This window comes from Triticum urartu, chromosome 6 (genome assembly GCF_003073215.2).
Source record: "Triticum urartu cultivar G1812 chromosome 6, Tu2.1, whole genome shotgun sequence".
Classification (NCBI taxonomy): Eukaryota; Viridiplantae; Streptophyta; class Magnoliopsida; order Poales; family Poaceae; genus Triticum; species Triticum urartu.
The window spans coordinates 2,365,775-2,390,338 of NC_053027.1; the positions used below are offsets into that span (position 1 = coordinate 2,365,775).

The 24,564-nt window shown below is 45.7% G+C and overlaps 1 protein-coding gene across 1 annotated transcript; it reads right to left on the reverse strand.

The window, feature by feature from the left end:
- Positions 1-1,874: 1,874 nt before the first annotated feature.
- Positions 1,875-3,337, reverse strand: LOC125513499 (GDSL esterase/lipase EXL3-like). The gene has a single exon (XM_048678629.1). The coding sequence runs from the start codon at positions 3,224-3,226 to the stop codon at positions 2,027-2,029; it is 1,200 nt and encodes a 399-aa protein (XP_048534586.1). The 5' UTR covers positions 3,227-3,337; the 3' UTR covers positions 1,875-2,026.
- Between the last annotated feature and the right edge of the window lie 21,227 nt (positions 3,338-24,564).

The following is a 24,564-nucleotide window of genomic DNA, read 5'->3' on the forward strand; positions in this document are numbered from 1 at the left end:
GATAGCACGAGGAAACATCATTAATTTTTTCCTCAATTACTATTAGTGGCCTTGTATAAATGCAAAACATATACTCCATAGTGACCTTGTATATGTAAGAGCAAGTACAATCGCAGGCTTATAGCCCGCTTACATGGCAATTTTGCCTATGTGGAGAGAGAGAGACATGAAAAACTAAGAGGAGTGGACTCTTATGCAAGAGTCTAGCTATATGCGGATTTAGACCAATACAATAAATATGAAGAGAGATAGAGAGAAGATGAGAAAAAGTAGTACCCTTATAGCTAACCTTATTGTATGAGTGGTATAAGCGAGGGCTATATATCACATGGCAACATCATATAGACAACAGTTGGCTCAGAATTACATAGGAGCACTCGGCGAAGCTGCCCACCGAAATCTCCTCTACTCATTTGCATCGGGATCCCAACCATTATATTAGTCAGGATGTATTCCATGATTCAACAATCGTGTATATCCCACCCATATAAATATCAACAGTTGTCCTGACTTGACCAGTGGCAAAGGAGAAGACCCCATTGTCTCCAATAGCCACCTCTGAACCACCCATCAAATATTAAATGCAACCCGTTGTTACTATGGCCTTGATCAAATCTTGCTAGTACTGGACATCTAATATTTTAGTTGGACAAAATTTGAGGTTGGGAAGATTGATTATGTGTTTAACTGTTCCCTCAAGGTTGTGTTTCTGTTGCATATTTTAGTACGATGGAAGAAGTAGTGCTTAATGATGCAGATATGGTAATTGTATTATCAACCATCTGACCCTAATCATGTAATCAATTGTTATATGTATGCTTACTGAGACGTTTTTTGTACTAACGCCTAGTTTGTCAACATAGTTTTCTCAAAATCGTACTACTAATCTAAAACCTCTGTATTTAATTGCGTAAACAATGAATACTTCAGTTTTGAAAAACCATAGTTTTTTCTTCTTCAGTTTAGAAAAAGTGGCCAAGACATCTTTTCTTGAGTACTACAAAAATATGGTATTAGAGATAATATATTTATAAAACTGTGATATTTGTTGAACCCAAACACCTCATAGTTTTGAAAACTGTGCTTTATGAGAAAACCATAATATTCTTCAAATACTTCAAAAAAAAAACTAGCATAAGTCTTTGTAGCGGCATCTTTTAGTTTACCTTTTACCGTTTTATCTTCCACTGTAAGATTTTTTAGGGGTACCTTTCCACTGTAAGTTGCCTGGCAAGTTTACATTCATTTATTTCAATCCGTTCTCCATTGAAAACTTGCATCATTTTGTCAGTCAATGTGTGAGTTAAATGCGCTGCGTCCAGTTCACTAATAAATGAGTATGGACAGCTTTTTACTATTGACATATACACAAACGCGTGTATTATGAGGTCACTTCCAATTCAAGAAAAAGTTGCACCAATCCCAAAACTAACGACGAGCGGCTTTGATTCTGGTGGGTGTGGTCGCCGTGTGCTACTCGTCTGCGTGTGCAGTTGGCTCTACTATTAACCATTCTCTAAATGGAGGGAGTAGCTTTTGCACTAATAGTGCTGCTGAAAATATCTTGAAGATTAATAATAAGGGAGCGGCTAGCCATCGGTCATTTGAAAACGTTTTGGTGTCAAGTAGATTTTTCATGTTCTATCTGAAATGTTGGATAAAGATACAACGGATCCCGCATCGTCTTCCAACTTGAACGGGTACGCCCACTGTTGTGTTCTTCATCTTCATCTTCTTCAACTTGAATGGGTACGCCACTGCCCTAACCGCCTGCCATCACCACTCCCTGGCTGAGGCCTTGCCGCGGTTGGCGGCCTCGATGCTCCGCCGTGCCTCCTTTCCAAACAGAACCAACCAACCCAAATTCAAAATCATGCAAATTACATCCAGCTAAACTGCAATAATAATTCAACATTTTTTTTCACAACCTACATACATAGGTGCGTGCACAACACAAACACAATGAATTTGAAATATCAATCACAAACAGTACGTGCAAGGTAGCTAGGGCATCAAAGCTCTCTGGTCAGTCGATGAGCTCCTTGAGGTAGTTGTCGTAGACGAAGTCGACGAGGATACGATACGCCTTCTCCGTGGGGTGGTAGCTGTCCCAGAACAAATAGTCGGTGACGTCGCCGCACACCGCCGACGTGACGCCGTTGCACAGCACGGAGACCTCCATCATGCCCGTGCCGCAGCAGCCCAGCGTGGACTCCTTGAACCCGTACCCCTCCGGGCGCATCATCATGTCCAACAAGTACCCGTATATGTCCATGAGCACCACCCTCGCCCCCGGGTGCTTGGCCTTGAGCGACTCCACGGTGGTGCCCATGCCGGCGTTGATCATCTCGGCGATCTCGTTGTGGCCCGACGAGCAGTCCCGCGCCATGCCGCCCGAGAGCGTGCGCTGGGACGGCACGCACCCGATGGGCGGCATGGAGATGATGGCCACTCGCTTGGCCCCCGCGGAGAGCAGGCCGTCGAGGAAGGCGCCGGCGTGGGACACGATGAGGGACGCGTAGTCGGCGTGCGAGTAGGAGCTCCGCGCTCGCATGGTGAAGTAGGTGTTGGCCACGTCGTCGCTGCCGGCGCACACCGCGAAGACTCCCTTGGAGAGGATCTCCGAGAGAGCGGCGTCGCCGGCGAGGGCCCGGACCTTGGCCTTGTACTCGTCGAACATGCGGAGCTGGTCCGTCATGGAGATGACGGAGGCGAGCTGCGCCGTGAGCGGGTCGTAGCCGGTCCCGCCCGACGCGAAGCTGACGCCGGTGAGCAGGTCGTGGGCGGTGAGGTTCGGGGACTGCTGCAGGTATGCCGGGAGCAGCTGCTTGAGCCCCAGCTTGGAGGCGATGAAGTCGGTGGGGATCCTGCCGTTGCAGAAGCGGCCGGTGGGGCGGTGGTCGGCGCCGAAGTCGTGGCCGTAGGGCGGGAAGTTGGCCTTGATGATGGTGTGGATGGCGTTGTTGTTCCCCGGGTCCACGATGGAGTCGCCGAACACCACCAGCGCAGGCACCTGCTTGGTGTTCGGCTCCTTCGTCTGCGGCTTCGGCTTGACCACATGGTCATGGTGGCCTTGCTTCTTCCCCGTCGCCGGCGGCGTCGTCACTCGTGCACCACTAGCACTTGCAGTGCTGCTGCTGCCCGTGTACGTGGTTCGGCCGGAAACGCCAGTCGTCGCCACGGCCAACAGCACAACAAGGACGAAGATGAAGCTCCTGCCCTGCATCGTTGTAGTTGCAACTTGCACGCCGCACTGAGTGGAATGCAGTGCAGCTAGCTGAGTGGAATGGAGTGGAGTGGAGTGGAGTGTGATATAGTGGAGTGGAGTGGAGTGTTGGAGGTGGTAGGATTTATGCATGGCTTTCGACGCATGCAATGAAGGCCGGCAAGAATCACATGCCGAGTAAATGCCGCCTGCGCCACTAGTAGTAGTCCATCCATGGATCTATGGGTGCGGTGGTGCAGCGGTGAGTATGTACTACCTCCGTTTATGTTTATTAGGACCCTCCCAATGCTTCACCTTATACAGGTGCTAAGATTGCCAGCTAAGTAAAAAATCTAATGTGACATGCTAGTTAGGAAGAGAGACAGTACTATGGTGACCCAGGAAGAAACGGTACTAAGCACGTGTACCTAGCTGGAAGCACAATTCTGAGTCTACAACTAATTAAATGCATGAAGCTTGGCACAAAAATTATACGTTTGGAAAGCTCTTTCAAATTATACGTTTGGAAAGCTCTCATTTTAGGCTAAAGTTTGAATTTAACAAATAAAATGTAAACTATGTGTCACAAAAATTATAAACTTGGAAAGCTCTTTCAAATATAAATTCAATAGTGTACTTTTTATATCATTTATTAAATAGTGTCACCAAAATATTAGGGGCCTAATAAAGCCGGATGGAAATACTCCCTCCGTTTCTTTTTAGTCTGCATATGAGGTTTGGTCAAAGCCAAGCTTTGTAAAGTTTCACTAACTATATATTAAAAAATCTCATGATTCACAATATGAAATCAATTTTATCAGATACACCATGAAATGTATTTTCATACTATTTAGTATTATAGATGTTCATATTTTTTTCGATCTATGGGTGCGGTGGTGCAGCGGTGAGTACGTACTACCTCCGATCAGGTTTATTAGGCTCCTCTCATTTTAGGTTAAAATTTGATCAATAAATTTAACTAATAAAATTTGAACTATATGTCACAAAAATTATGTGTTTGAAAAGGCCTTTCAAATACAAATTTAATAGTGTACTTTTTATAGCATTTATTCTATATTTTATTAGTCATATGAATAATCAAAGTTTGGCTCAAAATATTAGGGGCCTAATAAAGCCAGACGGAAGTACTCCCTCTCTCTCAGTTTACGGGGCGTGCGCGTGCCACTAGGTCATCAATTTGACCAATCTAATACAAGTCATATATTACAAAATTATACCAATATAAATTTCAGATGTTCTATTTTCAAATGCATAACTTTTGTGTTATATAGTTTATATTAGGATGATAAAATTGACAACCTAGCTATACGCGCAGGACTTGTAAACTCTTCGTCCGTGCGTGCTTTGATTGCGTGTGCAGTAGATGTCGGCTAGCTTAAATATGACCTGCATGCCTGCGTGCCCACAATGTTGTCATCTCTTTCTGGATCTCGCCAATCAATGGGTGACACCAAAGCAAACCAAGCCAAATGGCCAATGCCGGTACGTGAGAATGCTGTGCTCCAGTCAAGGAAGGGCACTGGAGCTAGATATGACTCACTCGTGTATGCGCGTATGTATGCTGTGTTCATGTTGGCCACTGTTTTGGTAATAGCATGCAGCGGACGTACGGCCACTACTGCAGATAGCTGGTTGCAAGAGCCTGAAACGAGCCTGCAGTGGCGACCACCGTTTTGTTGTAGTACATGCACATGTAGATCTTTCCGAAGTGTACAGTTAATTTCTTGAAATATGGGGTGGGCTTTAGGCCCATCTTACAATTTTAGAAAAGTCCTTAAGGCCCCATGTGGGTTATATGTCACTACGTGTAGTGAGAAGTTTAGTCTCATCCTGCTAGTGGAGAAGGAGTTGGACCTGTTTATAAGGAATTCACTTGCTATTGGAGCTTGAGAATAGAAGAGGCCCTCACGCACTCCTCATCCGCTGCCCGCGTCGCCACGACGCGCTGCAGGTTGCGGGAATGAGCCGAGCCGAGCTCACACGTATGCGCTTATTTTTGCCGGTCAGTAACGAAGAGTTTCCTAACCCTAGCCGTCATCCACGCCCACTATCGTTCCTTTGCTGTTGCTATCGCCGGCGACTCTGTCCCGTTCACCGCGTACATGGTTCACGGGAGAGCAGATCTCCGAAACCCTGCCTCTCCGGATCCTGTATGGGAGAGGGGCGGTTAGATTTTTGGGAAGCGACTACGCGACTGCTCGCCTCTGTTCGTCTGGTTCCTCCACGTTCGCGTCGCCTTCATCATCATCATGTCTCAGTCCAACGCGACCGTCTCGCCGTCGAGAAGCTCGAGGCCGACAAGAAGGCAGCTGAGGACACCGCCACTGTTTCTGCCTGGCCAGGGACTAGGTAGCGAGTCCTATCATATTCAAACTCCCTCCGGTCCTTTTTAGTTCAAACCTCGCAAACTTTGACCAAGTTTATAGATGCGTCATGACTTTAGTTTTCATATTGTGCAAATTTAGCATGGTAGATGTTAATATATTTTTATATAAATATGATCAAATTTTACGAAGTTTGACTTGCAGAGTAAAAAGGATCGAAAGGAGACAGTTGAATGAATCCATTTGATTCGATTTGACAGGATATATAGCTGGACTTGACTACACCAACACCACGGACTGGCCAACTGGCTCCACAATGCTACCAACTACTAGATCAGGGTGTGATCAGCTGAGTGGAGTGTGGAGTACTACCTCCGTTTTTAAATATAAGTTTTTGGAGTGAAATCTCTATAAAGACTTATATTTAGGAACCAAGGGAGTAGGATTTATGCATGGCTTTCGGCGCATCCGGTGCCGGCAAGGATCACATGCCAAGTAAATGCCGCCTGCGGCACTAGTCCATCCATCGATCTATCGGTGTGGTGGTGCAGGGAGCAGTGAGTAGGTACGCCCCTTCGTCCGCGCGTGCCTTTATTGCATGTGCAGTGGATGTTGGTCAGCTTAAATCTGACCTGCATCTCTGCATGTCCACAACGCTGTTATATTTTTCTGGATCTCGCCAATCAATGGGCGACACCTAAGCAAACCCAACAAACGGCGAATGCCAATATACGTGCGATTGCTGTGCTCCAGTCAAAGGAATGACACTAGTGCCAAGATATGTCTCATGTATGCGCGTATGTTGTGTTCATGTTGGCCACTGTTTGTTTTGATAGAGGCAGCGGACGTACGGCCACTACTGCGACGAGCTGACGACTACAGGACTTACTCTACTAGAGCAAATGCATGGCCAGCTGGGCTGCTTGTATATACTCCCCCCGTCCCAAAATTCTTGTCTTAGATTTGGCTAAATACGGATGTATCTAGTTACGTTTTAGTGTTAGATACATCAGTATCTAGACAAATCTAAGACAAGAATTTTGGGACGAAGTATGTTAGAGCATCTACAGCCGAATGGCCCGGTCAGTGATCGGTCACAAAAAAGTGACCCAGCTGGACTCCTGGCCCTCTACGTCTCGGATGAATGGCACCCCTCATTTGCAGTCCAAATCTTGGTCCGATATGAGGAGATTGCCCTGTCGGCTCCGACAGACAGGACGCACCCCAAATTGCGCCAAATCGACCAATTCCATAAAATCCACCTGGTCAAAACTTAGTTGCCAACAAGCATCGACCATATTTGTGTTACGGAACAAAAGGGCAACAAGTATCGGGAGAAGATCCAGAAGCACTATCATGAACACAAGGAATATGTAGAGGAACATCCGATCCTATCATTACGATCCACAGTGTGGCATCTCTCTAACATAGATGGTCCACCATCCAAGAATATGTGAACAAGTTTTTCGGCCACTATTCTTCAATGCTTGGCTGTAATCAAAGAAGATTTGAGTCCAAAGTCACGGAAGTTGAATTGTAAATTTTGTTGTAATCTACATTGCTAGTTTTTAATGTCGGTTTCTCATGATTATTTTATTGTTGATAAATCGTGTTGGCCGCCGCTTTGTTTCAATAAGTAAAGAAGAAGCTTTTTAGTTTTAGACATTGTTTGAAGAAATTGAATGACCAACCAAAGCGGAATCAACTTGTTGAATAACTCGAGAAAGGCACCAAGAGGTTGAAGATAAATGATGGCTCAGGGTCCCGCTAATCCACTGGAGTTGATGACGAAGAGGAACAAGTTTTAGGGGGAATGGAAGAGCCACCGTTCCAAAGAATAACCGGTAAATGATGGAAACCAAGTGGGAGAAGGACAGGGCTACCCGTGGGCAACAACAAAAATGTTCACCACATGGACGTGCATTTTTTTCACAAGGGAGAACAAGAAAGAGAAGAGGTTCAAAGATCATGTTGGATGTGCAAAAATAAAGGATGGATTGGGACCAAGAGAGGGTTAACAGCAAGTTGCAAACTGAGAGCAACAAGTTGCAAGCAGGGCCGGTCCTGAGATTTTGGGGGCCCGGGGCGAAATTAGAACTGAGGTCCCCCTAATATAGACATCGAATCAAATTATAATGTATGTATATGAGATTTCGCTTCATTTCGCTATCAAGATTATTTCAAATTCTTATATCATAAATATTCACAATAAATTTTATTTTTATAAATACTACTAAATTTATAGCAGATAAATTAAACATGGGCTCATGATCACTCACACAATTTCATGTGTGTCGACTTTGGCAGCATATCTTCCATAGGACCTCCATCTTCTTGATTAATAATAGATTGCTTTTCCAGAGCAAATACCACCGCCTCATTCAGATCACTTGAATCGCTCATATTCCTCTTGAAAACAATATTAGCTGATCATGTTTGCAATTTGATCAACTCACACAATATATGAAGTAAACAATTAGTACATGAAAACCACCAATTATCACGTCGAACTCGCAAACAACAACGCCTGATAATGCCATTTCTCTCCAATAGAAATGCAATATTAATAGTACTATTTATAAACTTGTATCAGTTTCTATAGGGTGAAAATATGCTACAGCATAGGCTACCTCATCTGGCGTACATGAGGACGGGGGATGTGGTGCGGTAGGCTGTGCGCCGCCTCGCCGGTCGGCATCGTGGCCTCATTGGACGATGAGGACGAGGTACAGACGCACAGCCGGCAGCCACGCATATGATAAATTGAGTAGACTGTAGGAGATGAGGAGAAAATTGACATCCGGCAATAGCTTCGTGCGTGCGCCGCCGCATTCGTTTGCTTGAATCGTGAAGGTGCTGAATCGCGGCTAACTCCTCGATCCGTGCGTGCTGCGTGGATATGCATTATTTTTTTTCCTTTTTATAGGGTGATAATCCACGAGCAAACAACCATGCTAATTACTACTTGGGCTAGGCCCAGTCGTTTCGTGAGCTGCGAAGAGTACGCCGCCACGCTGGAGAAGGAAAGTGTGTGCGCCCCTGGAGTTTCACCCCTAATTACAGACTTCCCTGAACTCCCCGACGGATACCTGCGGACGTACCTCGGTACCTGGGCGGGGGCCCCTCGAGTGTGGGGGCCCGGGGCGGCCGCCCCCCTGCCCCTCCCCAGGGCCGGCCTTGGTTGCAAGTCGAGAGGGAGAAGATAGAGACGTGTCTCAAGTGGGAGCTCGGGAAGGCCCAGACTTTTGGACCAATAGAGTGCGAGAAGGAGAGATTGTAACTTGCTCGAGACACGGAGGATTAGAGTATTATGTCCACTGACGCAAGCCTCTTGGATGAGCAAGCAATGCTTGAGGGGAAAAAGAAGGAGATCTACCAACATACAGAGTATGAGGTTGCAAGAGCGGTGATGGCAGCAGCGGACGCGGAATGGATGGTGATCGCGGCAGAGTACAAGCCACAGATGGTGGCCATGACAGAGCAACTAGCATGGATGGCGTCTGGCAAGTGATCCATCACGTTGGCCAGTCTTGGCCGGGACTTGAATTTCATTTTTATATGTCCGGATTGTTGAACAGTGATTTTATTTCCTTTGTTGCATTGTTGAACTGTTGATTTGTGATGAATTTGTGCTATATGGTCCACGTGTATGGAATGCAGGTTTAGATTTGAAAATTATGCCTGCCCGGCAGGACATATGAGGGGTTATCTAGTGCCGTCCGGGATCGCGCAAGGATCCGTCCGTGGATGTTTAAAGGGGCGGATTTTCCTAATCTGGCTGTAGGTGTTGTTACATGCCAGCCTGCATGCCTTGTAACCCGACGTTTTTCTTTGCTACGAGTAAGCTGCATTAAATTCATAATTCAGCTAGTTCATTAAAAAAATCTGAAATGACAAAGAGACAAACACTATTTTTCAACAAACCATGGTCTACGTAGTCCACCGATTGTTGATGCTACTGCTTATCAGGCTGCCCATAGTGGGGGTATCTTAACCGGTATCATGCACTTGGAAATATCAAACATGCTAATGTGGCAGAGAATTAAAGAAGAGAGAGAGATGGTTAGAGTAACACTGGTAGATACAACAACATAATACTCCCTCTGTTCTTTTATATTAGGTGTATTTGTGTTTTGACAAAATTCCACAATGTAAGGTGCATTTATTCTAATTCCTCGTAATTCCATTCCTGGCCCTTCATAAGAAGGAAAGTATCTCTTTTCAGATTGTCTATATCCCTTGTAGAAAAAGAAGAATAGAATCTCTCTTACTTTCCCGGACATACTGATTACTTGCCACAAACAAATAAATTTGCTAAGAATAATTTTGTCGTAACATGTCTATAATTATGTGTCTTGATCACCATGCTAAAAGTAATACACTTTACATAAAGGAACATATAGAGTAAATGATAGTACTTTTTTGCGATGATAGTATTACTTTGCGTCTTGCATGACCATAAATAAGATCATGTATGATACTACTCTATGATACGAGTATACACTATGATGATAATATCATATATTATCATACGCATGATACTAGTATATGATACTTGCCACATGATGATACTAGTATACGAGTAGCCTCACAATTCCTCCCGTTGATGTTCATGCGTGATTGATGTCTGAACGGCCGTGCACTAAAGACAAAGGCGCAACCACCGTTGTGACGTACTACTACTAGTACTACACGTAGATCTTTCCCTGTTTACTCTTGGAGTGTACGCGCGTGCCTTGATTGCGTGTGCAGTAGATGTTGGCTCGCTTAAATATCACCTGCATGGATGTCGATCTGCATGCCCACAATGCTGCTGGCATCTAGTATATCCCTAGCTCTCTGGATCTCGCCAAGTAAGTGATGACACCAAAGCAAGCCCAACCAAACGGCCAATGCCAGTAAATTGCAATCGCTGTGCCCGAGTCAAGGAATCGTACTGGAACGAGATATGACCCGTGTATGCGTGTATGTTGTGTTCATGTTGGCCACTACTGCAAGTAGCTGACTACACGAGTTACTCCACTACAGCAAACGGTAGGTCGGTAGCTGCTTGTACGAGCTTGCAGGCGCGACCACCGTTTTGATGTAGTACACTTTTCACGAAATTACTCTAGGAGTGTACGTCCATGGTAATTCATCTCCAAAAAGGGCGGTCTTTTTCACGAAATGAAGGCATGCACTATATGGAGGAGTATACCGTTCGTGCCATCTAGCTAGCCAGGATACATAGCCGGACTTGACTACACCAACACCGAAAACTAGCTAGCTAGCGCGGTAGAGTTCTTTATGTGCCGCTCCCTGCCTACCAAGCTAGCTAGCCATGTTCATTTCTCTCACATGCATGCACCTGCCAAGTTTAATTCATCCGCAAATTTTGGATTCCAAACAAAAAAATCCTCTCCAAATTTTAGATTCACAAAAGAAAACCCTCTCAAAATTTTTGTTTGCACCCATTTAGTAATAATAACCTAATAAACAGGCAAATTAGACGGTAAGCTTTTCTTTGTTAGAGCATCACCAATCGACTAGAGTGTTTCCACCTCCGTCGGCACTGCGGTCGATATGCCTTTTCTCATGTGACCTTAGGACCATGAACGCGCGGTGGATCCTAGACCTTGTAGACAGAAGGGCTTTTGCTTTGTTTTTAAGTGTTTCTAGTTTGTTTAGGTTTGTGTCCTACTTAGAGCATCTCCAGCCGTTCGGCACCCCAGGAGGCCGAAAAAACCGCCTAGGGCCGAACGGGCGTTTGCTTGGCGCGTGGGGCCAATTGCGTTCCCAGTCGACGCCCCTAGGTCGCCGTCAAAATCGCATGAACTTGGCGATATTCTATAGAAATTTGTACAAACTCGGCGATATTTCATAGAAATTTGTACAAACCCGGCGATATTTCATAGAAATATGTACAAAAATAGATAAACATGCAAACAACGCCTAGAACTACGCCTAGCCCTGCTACGCAGCGGCCGCCGCCCACCATCTACATGCCGAGGAGCCTGTAGAAACGGATGTAGTCGCCGCCGCCATCGTCGTCGTTGTCGCGCGCCCTGCCGGAGCCGCCGCTGTCCCTACTGCACCCCTGGCCAGGGTCGCCGACGCGCGGTGGGGGGGTTGGACAGCCCGGCCTCGCCCTCCTCGTCGCTGTCGAGGACGATGATGCCATCCTCCTCGCATCCGCGGTGCCGGGCCTGGAGCTCCGCGTATGCCCGACGCTGGCGGAGCACCTGCTCACGGACGTTGTCCTCCCTCGCCCACTTGAGGGCGGCCTCGTCATCGGGGGCCAACATGTCCGTGTGCTCTGGCTTCACGGGGAGCAGCCCCGGCTCGGGTTTCGGCCGAACCAGGCGGAGGGAGCGCGGGGAGGGGTGCGGGGAGGGGTGGCCGCCCTCGTTGATGACGATGGCACCGCTGCGGGTGCGGCACCGAAGCGGCGTATCCTCCTCCGGCTCCGGCTTGATGTGGCAGAGCGCCGGCGAGCCGGAGGAGAGTGAGCCAGAGCCCGACGAGGAGGACATCCCTGGCTCCATTCGCCGCGGCGTCCAGGAGCTGCCACGGCAGCGAGAGAACGATGGGCGTTGCGGGTACTCGAGACACGGCGTGCTGCCGGTCTCGATGTGGTCGAGGACGGCCTCGAGGGTGTGGCCAGGCACGGCCACGGGGGATGGTGTCGTTGGCGGAGGCGATCTGCTCTTGGTGGCGGAGCTCAAAGAACATCATCCACAGCGTGTGGTTGTCGACGGTGTACCTCGGCTCGTTCCGCTGCGCCTCCATCAGCGACGAGTGGATGCGGGCGATCTCTAAAAAGGGCGGTCTTTTTCACGAAATGGAGGCATGCACTATATGTAGGAGTATATCGTTCGTGCCATCTAGCTAGCCAGGATACATACACGGACTTTGACTACACCAACACCGAAAACTAGCCAGCCAACTGAGCTAGCTAGCGTGGTAGAGTTCCTTATATGCCGCTCCCTGCCTACCAAGCTAGGTAGCTAGCCATGTTCATTTCTCTCACGTGCATGCACCTGCCAAGTTTAATTCATCTGCAAATTTTGGATTCCAAACAAAAAATCCTCTCCAAATTTTAGATTGACAAAAGAAAATCCTCTCAAAATTTTGGTTTGCACCTATTTAGTAATAATAACCTAATAAACAGACAAATTAGACGGTAAGCTTTTCTTTCTTAGAGCATCTCCAATCTACTAGAGTTTTTCCACCACCGTCGGCACTGCCATACTTACTTTTTGTTGTTCTGGTTTGTTGGTCTTTTGGGGGTCTTAGTTCGACGATTTTCCAATGTCTAATACAACAAGATTTGCAACAAATCTGATGAGGGGCGGACGATGATGATGGTGCACCTTCGGCTCGCTCTAGTATTTCTTGCCATCGCTAGTGTCCTACAGACATGGATGTAATTTCTATTACTTTTGATGTTATTTGTACTGCCATGATACTTGATGAAAATATGTAAAGGTTTCCCCACAAAAAATAGCATGAATTGCTAGCTATAAATTCCTACCATCCATCCCCAGAACTAATTCGAATCTACAAGCTTAAATACAGGCCATAGCCTCCTTCTTTGCCACCAAGCCCTCGATGCAAAATAAAATTGCCGTAAATGTTACAATATCGTAATATCTTTTTGGTTATAATATTTTAATATTTAAATAATAAAAACAGTGATTACAATATGAACTTGCACAACCACCACATGTACAAGCTCACACATTCCTTATAGCATATCACAGCCACGGAACTTCAAACTTGGCAAAATCATCAGATGGGCGTCAAACCTGGGGTTTAATCCTTATTAGTGGGGTGGAAACCTGGAATAGCACTGCCATCCAACCACATATTGAGTACAAGTCTCAATGTAGTAAGTATGCATGTAATGCACTGGCGCGGTGGGCATTCATATGAGCGGCCGGACGCTTTGCAGTGCGTCTCACTCCACCCCTGTCCATGGATACAATAACAATGAAGGTGGCCAAAGTATTACATATGCAGTGACTGATTACTCTATTAGCTAGGTGGCCAAAGTAGACATAAGCGCTGTGTGTGCATTTAATTGGAAACGGGATGGTGGATGATCGTTCCAGTAGCTAGCACGCTACCAAATTTTTCTTTGGAGCCCCTTAGCTTCCGAACGTTCGCTGCGAGGGGATGACATTTACGAACGATTTTGTTGGCATTTTTAGTTGTGAGGGGATGGCCGTTTCTTCAAAGTGACATGACATTTTTTGTCAGATAAGGCAATTTTTCGTTTAAAACTGCCACTGTTTGATCTCGGAGCTAAAACTGTCATCAAAAGGGGTTCGTTTGCCACCCCTCTCCCAGTGAACGGTCGCCAGATAGGATTTCCGTTTTCTTTTGGACTTGCAGTGTACTACTAGGTGCATCGACTGATCTCTATGGACTATGGGTGAGTTGCTAGCAAACAGTTTAGTCATGAGTGTGATATACTACTCCTATTACGTAGGGATCTGGAGAGCTGGTGAATGCACACTCCAGGGTTGAGGGTACGTCCTACTGCACTATCATATGACCATTACACAGGAGGGGCGCGCCTCCGTTGGACTGAAATTAAAATGCAAACAGCAACTAGTGCAGGCCATCAAATAATGGCTGGCAAGCTATATATAGCAGCTAGGATATCCGGCGGCTTAAGGTATTCATGTAGAATTCAACATTAATTGATAGATGAGTGGTGGTGTTTGCATATATTAGAAGAAAATGACAAAATATTAAAAATGTTCACAAATTTGAGAAATGTTTACAAACTATAAAGGAAATTGTGAATTTGAAAAAACTTAAAAAAAACAATCGCTAATTTGCAAAATTCACAAAATTTGAAAGTTTGAAATTTGATTGTGATTTTACATATAAAAAGAGAATGGGTAGAAAAATGACAAATAAAAAAAACAGAAGGAAGGAATAATAAAAAAACAAAAAAAACTGGGTGCAGCTCCCTCCCCCCCCCCCCCCCCCCCCCCCAAGCGAAACACAACCCAGTAAACCGTTGGGAACCTTCTAGAAGGTTCCCAAAAACGATGGGGTGGATAGAGTGGTCCAGCAGCCCACTTAAACAAGCGAAGCAGGAGGAGTATGCGCCATATGGTTTACCAGGGCGCCAAATAGGATTCGGGCTTGCGTTGTGGGGCGCCTATGTCTTGCCTTGGAGCTCCTAAACGGCGCCTTAAATGCAACTCGCCTGCTGTATTGAGCTGGCCCATCAACGACAAGCGATCGATCCCGATAGGCAGCTCCCTCCAGATGCCTCGCTCGATTGTAGCTTCGCTGGTTCGTCCGTTTTAACCTCGACCATGGACCGTTTAACACATTGACCACTAACTTTTCAAAAACTGAAAACAGTTCATGAATACAAAATAAGTTTCGTGAATTAGAAAAGTTCACAATTTGAAAAACAAAACCGCACATTAAAAATTGATCATTAATTTAGAAAAAATCACAAATATCAAAGTTTAAGAGGTTCATGAATTGCAAAAATGTTCATCGATTTGAAAACAAGAATCTAAAATTTGCCAAAAAATTGCACATTTTAAAAAGTTCAAAATTTGAGAAACATTATTCGATCAAAATTTTGTCACACATTTGAAAAGAATTCTCGATCTTTGAAAAGTTGTCTTTTCAGAAATTTTCGTGAATTAGAAAAGTTTGCAATTTGTAAAAATCTTCATGAATTCTGCAAAATAATTAAAATGAAAAGTACAAAAAAATGGTAAATAAGAAGGGAAAACAAAAAAACAAAAAAAATAAAAAACCCGGTCAATACTCTTGCTGGTAGCAAACGGCTCCACTAAAACTGGAGGAACCTTTTAGGAAGTTCCAAAACAGCTGAGAAAGAAAATATAGGGACTGGCCCAACAAGAAATTGTTGTGTGCGTTTATGGTGCAAACCAGGAAAAAATATTTAATGTGCGATGTATGGTGGCAGTGGGTATGCGCTCAATAGAAAACTATAACCGGCGCTTAAGGCACTGAATAGCGTTTGGATTCTTGCTGTTGCGAGATAACGCCTATCGTCTTAGGTGGCCTCCGTAAGTGAGCCAGCACAGTAGCTCGGGTTCGTTACGTTTCATTTTCCTTACATTCGTTTGTTCAGCATTTTCCTTTTAATTTCGTTTATTATATTCAAATTATTCTGAATACATATATTCCAATATTTCATTTACTGAAATTTTAAAGAGCTCTCACCACCAATTTCAAATAATATACATGCACTGCAGAAAACTCGTTCACGTAATGTTTTTCTCAATGTGCCATTCAAAAAAATCGTGAAATTATTTTTTTCATGAGATTCAGAAAATGTGAGTGGCCTTTTCAAAACATCTAAAAGAATAATTTCAAAAATATTATACAAACATATTCGAAATGTGAGTGGCCTTTCCAATATACATACACTACAAAAGAATAATTCATAATTTTTAGAAGGTTTCATACAATTCAGAAAAATGGTGAAATTTAAAAGAATGTTAATGTGTTTAAAAAACGTATTTGTGACATTTTCAAAAATATTTATACAACGCAAAACATGTTCACATAGTATAAATTTTTTACCATGACAAAAATGTTCAACACATATTTGAAATGTTTTTTAACATGTATTTGAAAAAAATACCATCATCTATTTTAAAAATGATAAATATGTACCAGAAAAAATTCTGCATGCATATGAAATATATACATCGTATATGGAAAAAAAATTAAACATGAATTTGAAGAAAAAGGAATAAATTCAAAAAGAACTGGCGGAAAAGATGAAATCACGTGTAAGGTTCTAAAACCGGTGAACCGATCCAAAGAACTTTCCCAAAACGACTCCACCAAGTTAAAATGTTGTGCAGGTCCATTAACAAGGCCCAGAGGCAAGACAAGGGGATGTCTCGCAATAAGAGAAACATAGCCTCCACATTGATGTTGTCCCTTCAGAAAACAAAATATGACAGGGCGGTAGCCGAGCCTTGGGTTGTATTCTGTGAATAACTTTTTTGCTCGCACGACGTACTTATGCCCACAACACTTTTTTCCTTTTCTCCTCTCCAATGAGAATGTACGTGTTTTTTTTCTAATTCAAAATGTAGTATCAAGCTAATACAAAACATGATAAATAACACTCAACATCTGCATAACTAATATGCACACAAATAAACACTAACATTGGTGGGAATAAGAAGTCATATAAGACCGACACTATGCCTATGTCGAAGGAGGTGGTCGATTGATCCGGAGATTATGTTGGCACCCATGTTGGGTAAAAATCTTCCAAGCCACCCACTCCAACCATGTACACACTGCCTTGACCAGTAGTTGGTACTCAGTTTGGTGTAGTGTAGACCACGTACTAAGAAGGCAGACGCTCCTTATTAGTCTTATAAATATATTTGGAATTCCATACAGAAATTGATCATTAATGTTGGCAGCACTTGTGGGCGGATAACGATTCGCTATTTGGATGACTAACCACGTATAACGTGCAAACATGTACTTGAAAAGATGTATTTCATTGTCTCGTGATAAGTTAAAATGCTACACTTCTTGCTTTCTCGCCAATTGCGATGAGCGAGGTTGTCTTTGGTTACCACAACCCCCTTTAAAGGTACTATATTAAAGTCCAAAGATACAACATCGAAATCTCAGCTTTTAGTGGAATCATCAACTTCAAAATTTTCTAATTATTACCCACTAGTATCTCTGAGTGAATAAGCGCCAGGTACATAAAGTATGCTGTGAAGGACCAAGATGTAGTGTGTTTCCTGCTAAGCACATTCCGTCTTTGCGTCAAGACAATCAAATCCAATTGGGGGACAAGATTTTGCCATGACATAAGATAGGGTCCAATGAAATCTCGCCTGATATATCCGACGAGGATGAAATCCCGCCTGAATCATACAATTTTGTTTAACAAAAAACTGTTCTCGGATTTGAAAAAATGTTCACAAATAGAAAAAGGAAAGGAAAAAGGAAATGGACAGGGGAAAAGGAAAGAAAATAAAATAAAATGCCACACAAATATACGGGAAAAAACCCTCTATGGGAAGATTTTAGAACATACCAAAACCGGACTAGGGAGTTCCGTAAAAACGTTTGCTTGGGCCGTCCAATACAGGGTAATGATTTTTCTCCCTACCTAGTTGGACAACACCAAAACATGGGGAGTGGTCCCCAAAACCCTAAGGTCCTTTAGCCGCCAGTTACAATGCAAACTGCCAATCGCCGCACACTGCATCTTCCACTTGGGCTCGGCCCAGTTCACTTCCCCCTTTCTTTTCGGCTGTAGCCAACCAGCCGGTTTTGAGAAGCTTCTGACAGTTCTTATTCTCGTTTCCTGGGCGGATTTTGCAGGTGTTTTCTTTTTTTTGTGTGTTTTGTTTTTTCCTTGTTTAAAATGCATGACTTTTACAAATTCATGATTTTTTTCAAATATAGATTTCTTTTTTCTAGTTACGTGATGTTTTTGTCAAAATCGAAGAATTTTTTTCCAAATCAAACATTTTTTGAAAAACCGCAAACTTTTCTAAAGTTCCTGAGTTTTTTTCAACATTGGTGAACATCTTTTTTTCCCAAAAATCCATGAATTGTTTATTCAAAATTGATCTACTTTCTTAAAAAAATTGATGAACCTTTTTAAATATTGTGAACATTTTTTTTGAAATTCATGAACATTCATTCAAAATTTATGAACAATTTTAAAAATTGATAAATTTTACAAAATCCAAAAATGTTTTTCAAGTTCAGGATTTTTAAATAAAAAACATTTTCAAAATTTTATAACTTTTTTTAAAAAATCTATAAAGATTGTTGCAATCGTGATCTTTGTTTGGAATGTGAACTATTTTTTCAAATCGACTAACTTTTCTTGGATTAGTATGTTTTTCCGAATTCATGAACTTTTTTTAATCCTGATTTTTCAAATGCGGTTGCTCCTTGCTTGGCCAGCCCACGATGGAGGGCGCGTGTGCACCAGCTACGCTCCTTGGTGCTTAAGGCAGTGAGGAGGAGCGCTCGTACAGTGCACCGTCTTTTGCTCTAGAGATGTCTTGGAGAGGATGGATTTTGAAGACCATGAAAATTTTGAAACGAAGAAAATTCACCTAAGGACCCATCATGATGTGGATTTTGAAGTAAAGTTGTATAATGCTGAGAGCGTAACTCATTTTGGTTGCAAAAATTGGGAAGCATTTTGCAAATTGTATGGTTTTGATGAGGGTATGCTTGTCACCATGGATCTTGGTGATCCTGAAATAGAGCAAGACAATATGGACATTTGGGTCCTTGTTGATACTCCTCCAGTTCTACCGCTATGTGAGTTTCTCAAACATAGTTAATTATTAACTAATTTATATTGTTCATTTCAAAATAGTTGACAGCTTATTTCCATTGACAGCTTATTTTGAAGTATCAAAGAATGTGCAGAAGATGGTAGATAGAACTTACTACACCGATGGCTCTGAGTTAACTTACAAGGAGAAAACTCATCTGGTTGGATTTTGTAACGATCTTGAGAATTACAATATCTACAATCGAACTCCTCAACATTATGGTCAATACGTGCCACTAGTGCACGTGTTGAACTACGGTAACTACCATGGAGATACCCTGGTAAGTTTTTTTTACTATTACGACATCCGTGCATCTTTTTGCATACTTCTAAAACTAGTACATCATTGCTAACTACGAAGTTATTACTATGTTTTTCAACAGCTTATCCCAGAGGATTGTGTGCCTCATTTGATGTATCAGAATGGCGGCAGCCTTCGTGTTTTGAACATATATCCAGGTCATCCTACGAATCTCAACTGTCCATACCGGATTTCTAAAAGAAGTGGAGACATGACAATCAAAGGATGGAAAAAATGTATGGACAGCCGTAAGGAGCCTCTTGGAAGCAAAAGGAAGCGAGGCGCAAGAATTGGAGACAGGATGATCTCCATTCTTCATAATGGAGAGTCAGGGTCTATATTGTTTTATGCTATTTTACCTTAAGTGTGTTTAGGTCCTACCTGATACTGATGATCATGTGCTAAGAACAATTATGTAGGGTTGGGTTCGATGACTATGAGGATGATGATCGTATGACTTATTATTAATAACGAGTAGAAGTTGTATGATGATGCTTGATTAATTAGTAGGACTTGTTATTATATATGATGATGTATGATGCGAGCATGCATGAGTTATTATATATACATATCTACGGGTGAAATGAACATAGCAGTAGCGTAGGTAAACCAAGGATGAAGATATAAGAGAGGACACTTCTCTCTATTAGCTAGCTAATAACAACCTAAAAATAACCCCCTAAACCCCTAAAACAGCCACTTTTTTTTTTAAAAAAAGAAAAACCTCAGCTCCAGCCAGATGCTAACGTGTGGAAGCCTAGGTCCCGGTTTATGTCATCAACCGGGACCAAAGGCCCCCCTGCCTGGGCTGCCGGCACTGCCCACGTGGAGGACCATCAGTCCCGGTTCTGGACTGAACCGGGACTAAAGGGTCGGGGCATTAGTACCGACACTTTAGTCCCGGTTCGGGAACCGGGACTAAAGGCCCTTACGAACCGGGACTATAGGCCCTTTTTCTACCAGTGGAGATGCGTCGCGGGGAGACCCCAGGCCGTTGCCGGGTGGTTCGCCTCACTTGCAGGTCGCGCTGCGGAGAGGCCCAGGGCGCCGCTTGATGTCGCGACGCGGGGAGGCCCCAGGCCGCTGCCCGGTCGCGCCGCCAATAAAGGCCGCCACCGCCTCGATCTCTTTCTCCGGTGACCCGTGTGCCTTCCTCTGCAGTTTCATCGCCTCCAGAGGTTCTCCCGAAGCATCCTGCGGGTTCGGAACCACGCGACTTATGGAAGCGTGAAGCACAACGTAATGGTGAACGCGGGCACGGAGCAGCTGTCGATGGCCACATTCTACAACCCCCGGATCGACTTGCTGCTGATGTCGCTGGAGCGACTGGCAACGGCTGGTCTCCGCCGTCCCTCTTGCCATAATTCGCTGCCGGCGACAGGGACTATCCCTGGTCTTCCTCCATGGGGAATTTTAGAGGAAGGAAATAGTAATGACATGTGGGCCTCATATTTTGACGGTCAAACTTAACCGTGCTGACTTTTTCAGTTCTGACATATGGGCCACCCCTGTCATAATCGAGTTTAAACAAGTCGAATCGGGCACTTTCCATACATGGTAGTTTTTAGTCAAATATTTGTGCAAATTTGATAGTTTTCGGCACAAATTTGTAAAGTGATAATCTGTAGGCACGATTCGATGAATTGTGATAGTTTTTTGTTAAATACTCGCGCTTGGTGCCCCGCCGGCAGATTTTTTTTAGATAATGCATATCCTACCCTTTCTTATGCAAGGGTATCGGGTGATCTGGGCCATCTTTATGTTCATGGGGTTGTACCCAATAAGAAGTGAACCATAAAACAAAATGAGAAAACCAGCCCAATCCCTTGTACCCACGTGGACGTCACGAGAGAGCGCTCCTTCCCCGCAGCTTATTGTGTTTGATGCTTTCAAGGACAAAGAGAAAGAAAAACAAAGGGCATAATGGAGTTTGCTTTTGATGGACAAAGAAAAAGAAAACAGAAAAAGGGAGAGATTAGCCTACGGTCTACTGGAGAGCACAGCCGGTCAGTCAACATATACTTTAAGCTTTAATCGAATGGAAGTGCAGACTCCGACAATCTCCTGTGCGGAGCAGAAATCCCAAGACCGAAATCACTCCTTCGCGTTCTTTATTGGTGTATAGGTATATATGGGAGGTCCGCCACATCTTTGGCATATGTAGATATTGTTGTCATATCTAGACCCTATGGTTTGAAACATTTTGCTGCCTGCTCGATATTATTTGGGAACAATTAATTTAGGTGCCTTGCATGCTCGTTGGAAGACATGGAGAGGTATCACGTACTTAAATAAAGAAATTCCTAGATGAGATTTCACTATGTCACATGTAACTTCACCATCACACGATTAAACTTGTTGCAAGATCATGTAACTGTTGCTCACACACGTACTTTGTCCGGCGCAGCTGTGTTTGTTTCTCGGTTGTCTGGGTTAGTTGTCTTCCCAACGGCGGCGAATTCTGTGCGCTTCTTTGCTGCTATTTGTGTTTTCAAAGAAATGCGTGAGAATGGTAGGATATATGTAAGGGAAAATTTGATTTTGCCGTTTTAGATTTTATCCACTTTACTTATGCCACTCTAGAATATATCATAATTGTCATTGTTGAGTATATGTGTTATGTGCATATTGTGTATTGGGCCCGTCTTCTAGTTCCTTGAATAGTTGAGATGCGTGACCCACCTTTGTACATCATATATACGTGCCTATGCACGAGAGCAATACATCATGCAATCCTAATCTCCCACATGGTATCAGTTTCTGGATTCTAACCCTAGCCTTCCGCCGCCGCGCTCCTCCGCGCCGCCGCCGTTCGCGCGCCTCGCGCGCCGGCCGCCGCTCCTCCGACTCCCTGTGCGTGCGTGCTCCTCCAGCCGCCCGCCCGCTAGCCTCCCGCCCAATCGTCTCGGCTCCGCCAGCTGCTTCCCGCCCGGGTCACTCGCCTCCCGTGTGCGCGCCCCCGCGCCGGCTGTCACGCACGCGCTCGCTCCTAGCCGCTGTAGGTCGTACGCGCGTGCGACGAATCCAGCCGCATCGCGCGCCCATCCTGCCGCCAAGTCGCTGCTTTTTTCTCCATCGCCAAGACAATCAGCCGCTTCAGGCAACATGACGTCCGGTCACATGCATGTGCATGCATCAGGAAGCTTTGGATCTTCTAAGCTCACGAGCACCGGATTCAGTACTTCACCGCCACACCTACGGCATATAGCCCTGCTTCAGGAACTGCCATCCCGCCGCCGGTGCCCTACGGCGCGCCCCGTCAGCCCGCCCTGACTGGTCGCACGGCTCTGCTCCGCTGCCCCCGTGGGCGTACGTCGCCACCTCATCGCCGGCGCTCTCCATCCAGTCCGTCGTGGCCCCGCCGCCGGCGCCATCTCTGCCCGTCGACCCCTTTTGCTGTTGCGCGGGGCGTTCAACGCGCCCGTGTACGGGGCTCCCACGTACTGGTGGGGGTCGTCAGCAGACCAGCACTCGCCCGCTGGGCAGCATCCAGACGGCGCCCAGCACCTGCAGCATCTGTCAGCGGGCCAGCAGGTTTTTTCGGCGGGCTATCCGGCCTACCCGACACCGCAGTCGCAGCCAGGGCTACTTCACATACCCTCTGGAGAGTACCCACCGCCGCTGCCGAGCGGTGGCTACGGCCTCCCCATGGCGTCTCCGTCTCCCTCGCCGGCCCTGCTGCCGGCGCCTTGGGACCCGGTGCTCCTTCCTGCACTACATGCCGCTCCTACGTCGAATACCTACACCGGAGTTGATGATTGGTACATGGACACCGGGGCTACGGCTCACATGTTTGCTCATCCTGGTAATCTTGCCTCCTTCACTCCCGTCACCACCGACCGCCGCATCATTGTCGGCGACGGTTCCACACTCCCTATCACACATGTCGGGCACACTTCTCTCCCTTCCAATTCCATGCCTATTACTTTGTCTAACATACTTGTGTCACCTCATCTTATTAAGAACCTTGTTTCCATTCGTCGTTTAACTCGTGAAAATCCTGTTACTGTTGAATTTGACGAGCTTGGGTTTTGTGTCAAGGACGCTCGAACCAGGATGGTACTTCACCGATGTGACAGCCTCGACGAGTTCTATCCGGTGCATTCGCCGTCCACCTCCACCACCGCACCGGTTGCTCTCTCCGCCGGCGTCGATCTCTGGCACGCTCGTTTGGGCCATCCCAACCCTGTCACCCTTCGTCATATTCTTAGGAGTTTCAGTTTCAGTTGCCATAAGATAGAGGATCACACCTGTCATGCCTGTCGTCTCGGCAAACATGTTCGCCTCCCGTTTAATAACTCCACCACCATTGCTTCTTTTCCTTTTCAGTTGATTCATAGCGATGTGTGGACCTCTTCGGTTTCAAGTAATTCGGGCTATTTATATTATCTGGTTATCCTTGATGACTATTCTCATTATGTGTGGACTTTTCCTTTGCGCAGAAAGTCGGATGCGCTATCCACCTTGACGGCTTTTTACTCCTATGTCAGCACGCAGTTTGGGCGTCCCATCCTTGCTCTTCAGACTGACAATGGATAAGAGTTCGACAACCTTGCTTTCCGAACTTTTCTGTCACATCACGGCACAGTTTTTCGTCTCACATGTCCGTACACTTCCCAGCAGAACGGTCGAGCCGAACGCGTCCTTCGCACTCTGAACGACTGCGTTCACACGCTCCTGTTCCATGCTAACGTGCCGCCTCGTTTCTGGCCGGACGCACTCGCTACTGCTTCTCTTCTCCTTAACCTTCGCCCTTGCCGTCCACGGTGGAACTATGCACCTCACCATCTTCTTTTCGGTACGCCCCCATCTTATGATGGCTTGCGTATTTTTGGGTGCCTTTGCTATCCTAGCATTGCCGAGTCCGCTCCTCACAAACTCGCACCTCGTTCTGTCGCTTGCATCTTCATCGGCTACCCCTCCAACTCCAAGGGATATCGGTGCTACGATCCCGTCTCTCACCGTGTGTTCACTTCCCGGCACGTTTACTTTGATGAGCATGTATTTCCGTTTCACCAGGTACCCCCCGCTGTTCCTCCCGCCACCGGTGACGCGGGCTCCTCGACGCCTCTCCCAGGGCGCTCGCGCGCCTCTCTTGGCCCGCCCCCTGGCTTTGAGGCGCGCCCCCGCATGTGGGGCCTCCTCCAGCCGCGGCGCTGGCACCCCCGGCGCCCCCGACGTTGGCGCCCGCGGCCCCCTCGGCGCCCCCGACGCTTGTGGCCCCCTCGGTGCCCGTGGCCCTCTCGGCGCCCGCGGCCCCCTCGGTGCCCGCGGCCCTCTCGGCGCCCGCGGCGCCCGCGGCCCCCCCGGCGCCTGTGGCCCCCTCGGCACCCCCGGCGCCTGTGGCCGGTTCGGTCACCCGCGCCCGTACGGGCGTCTT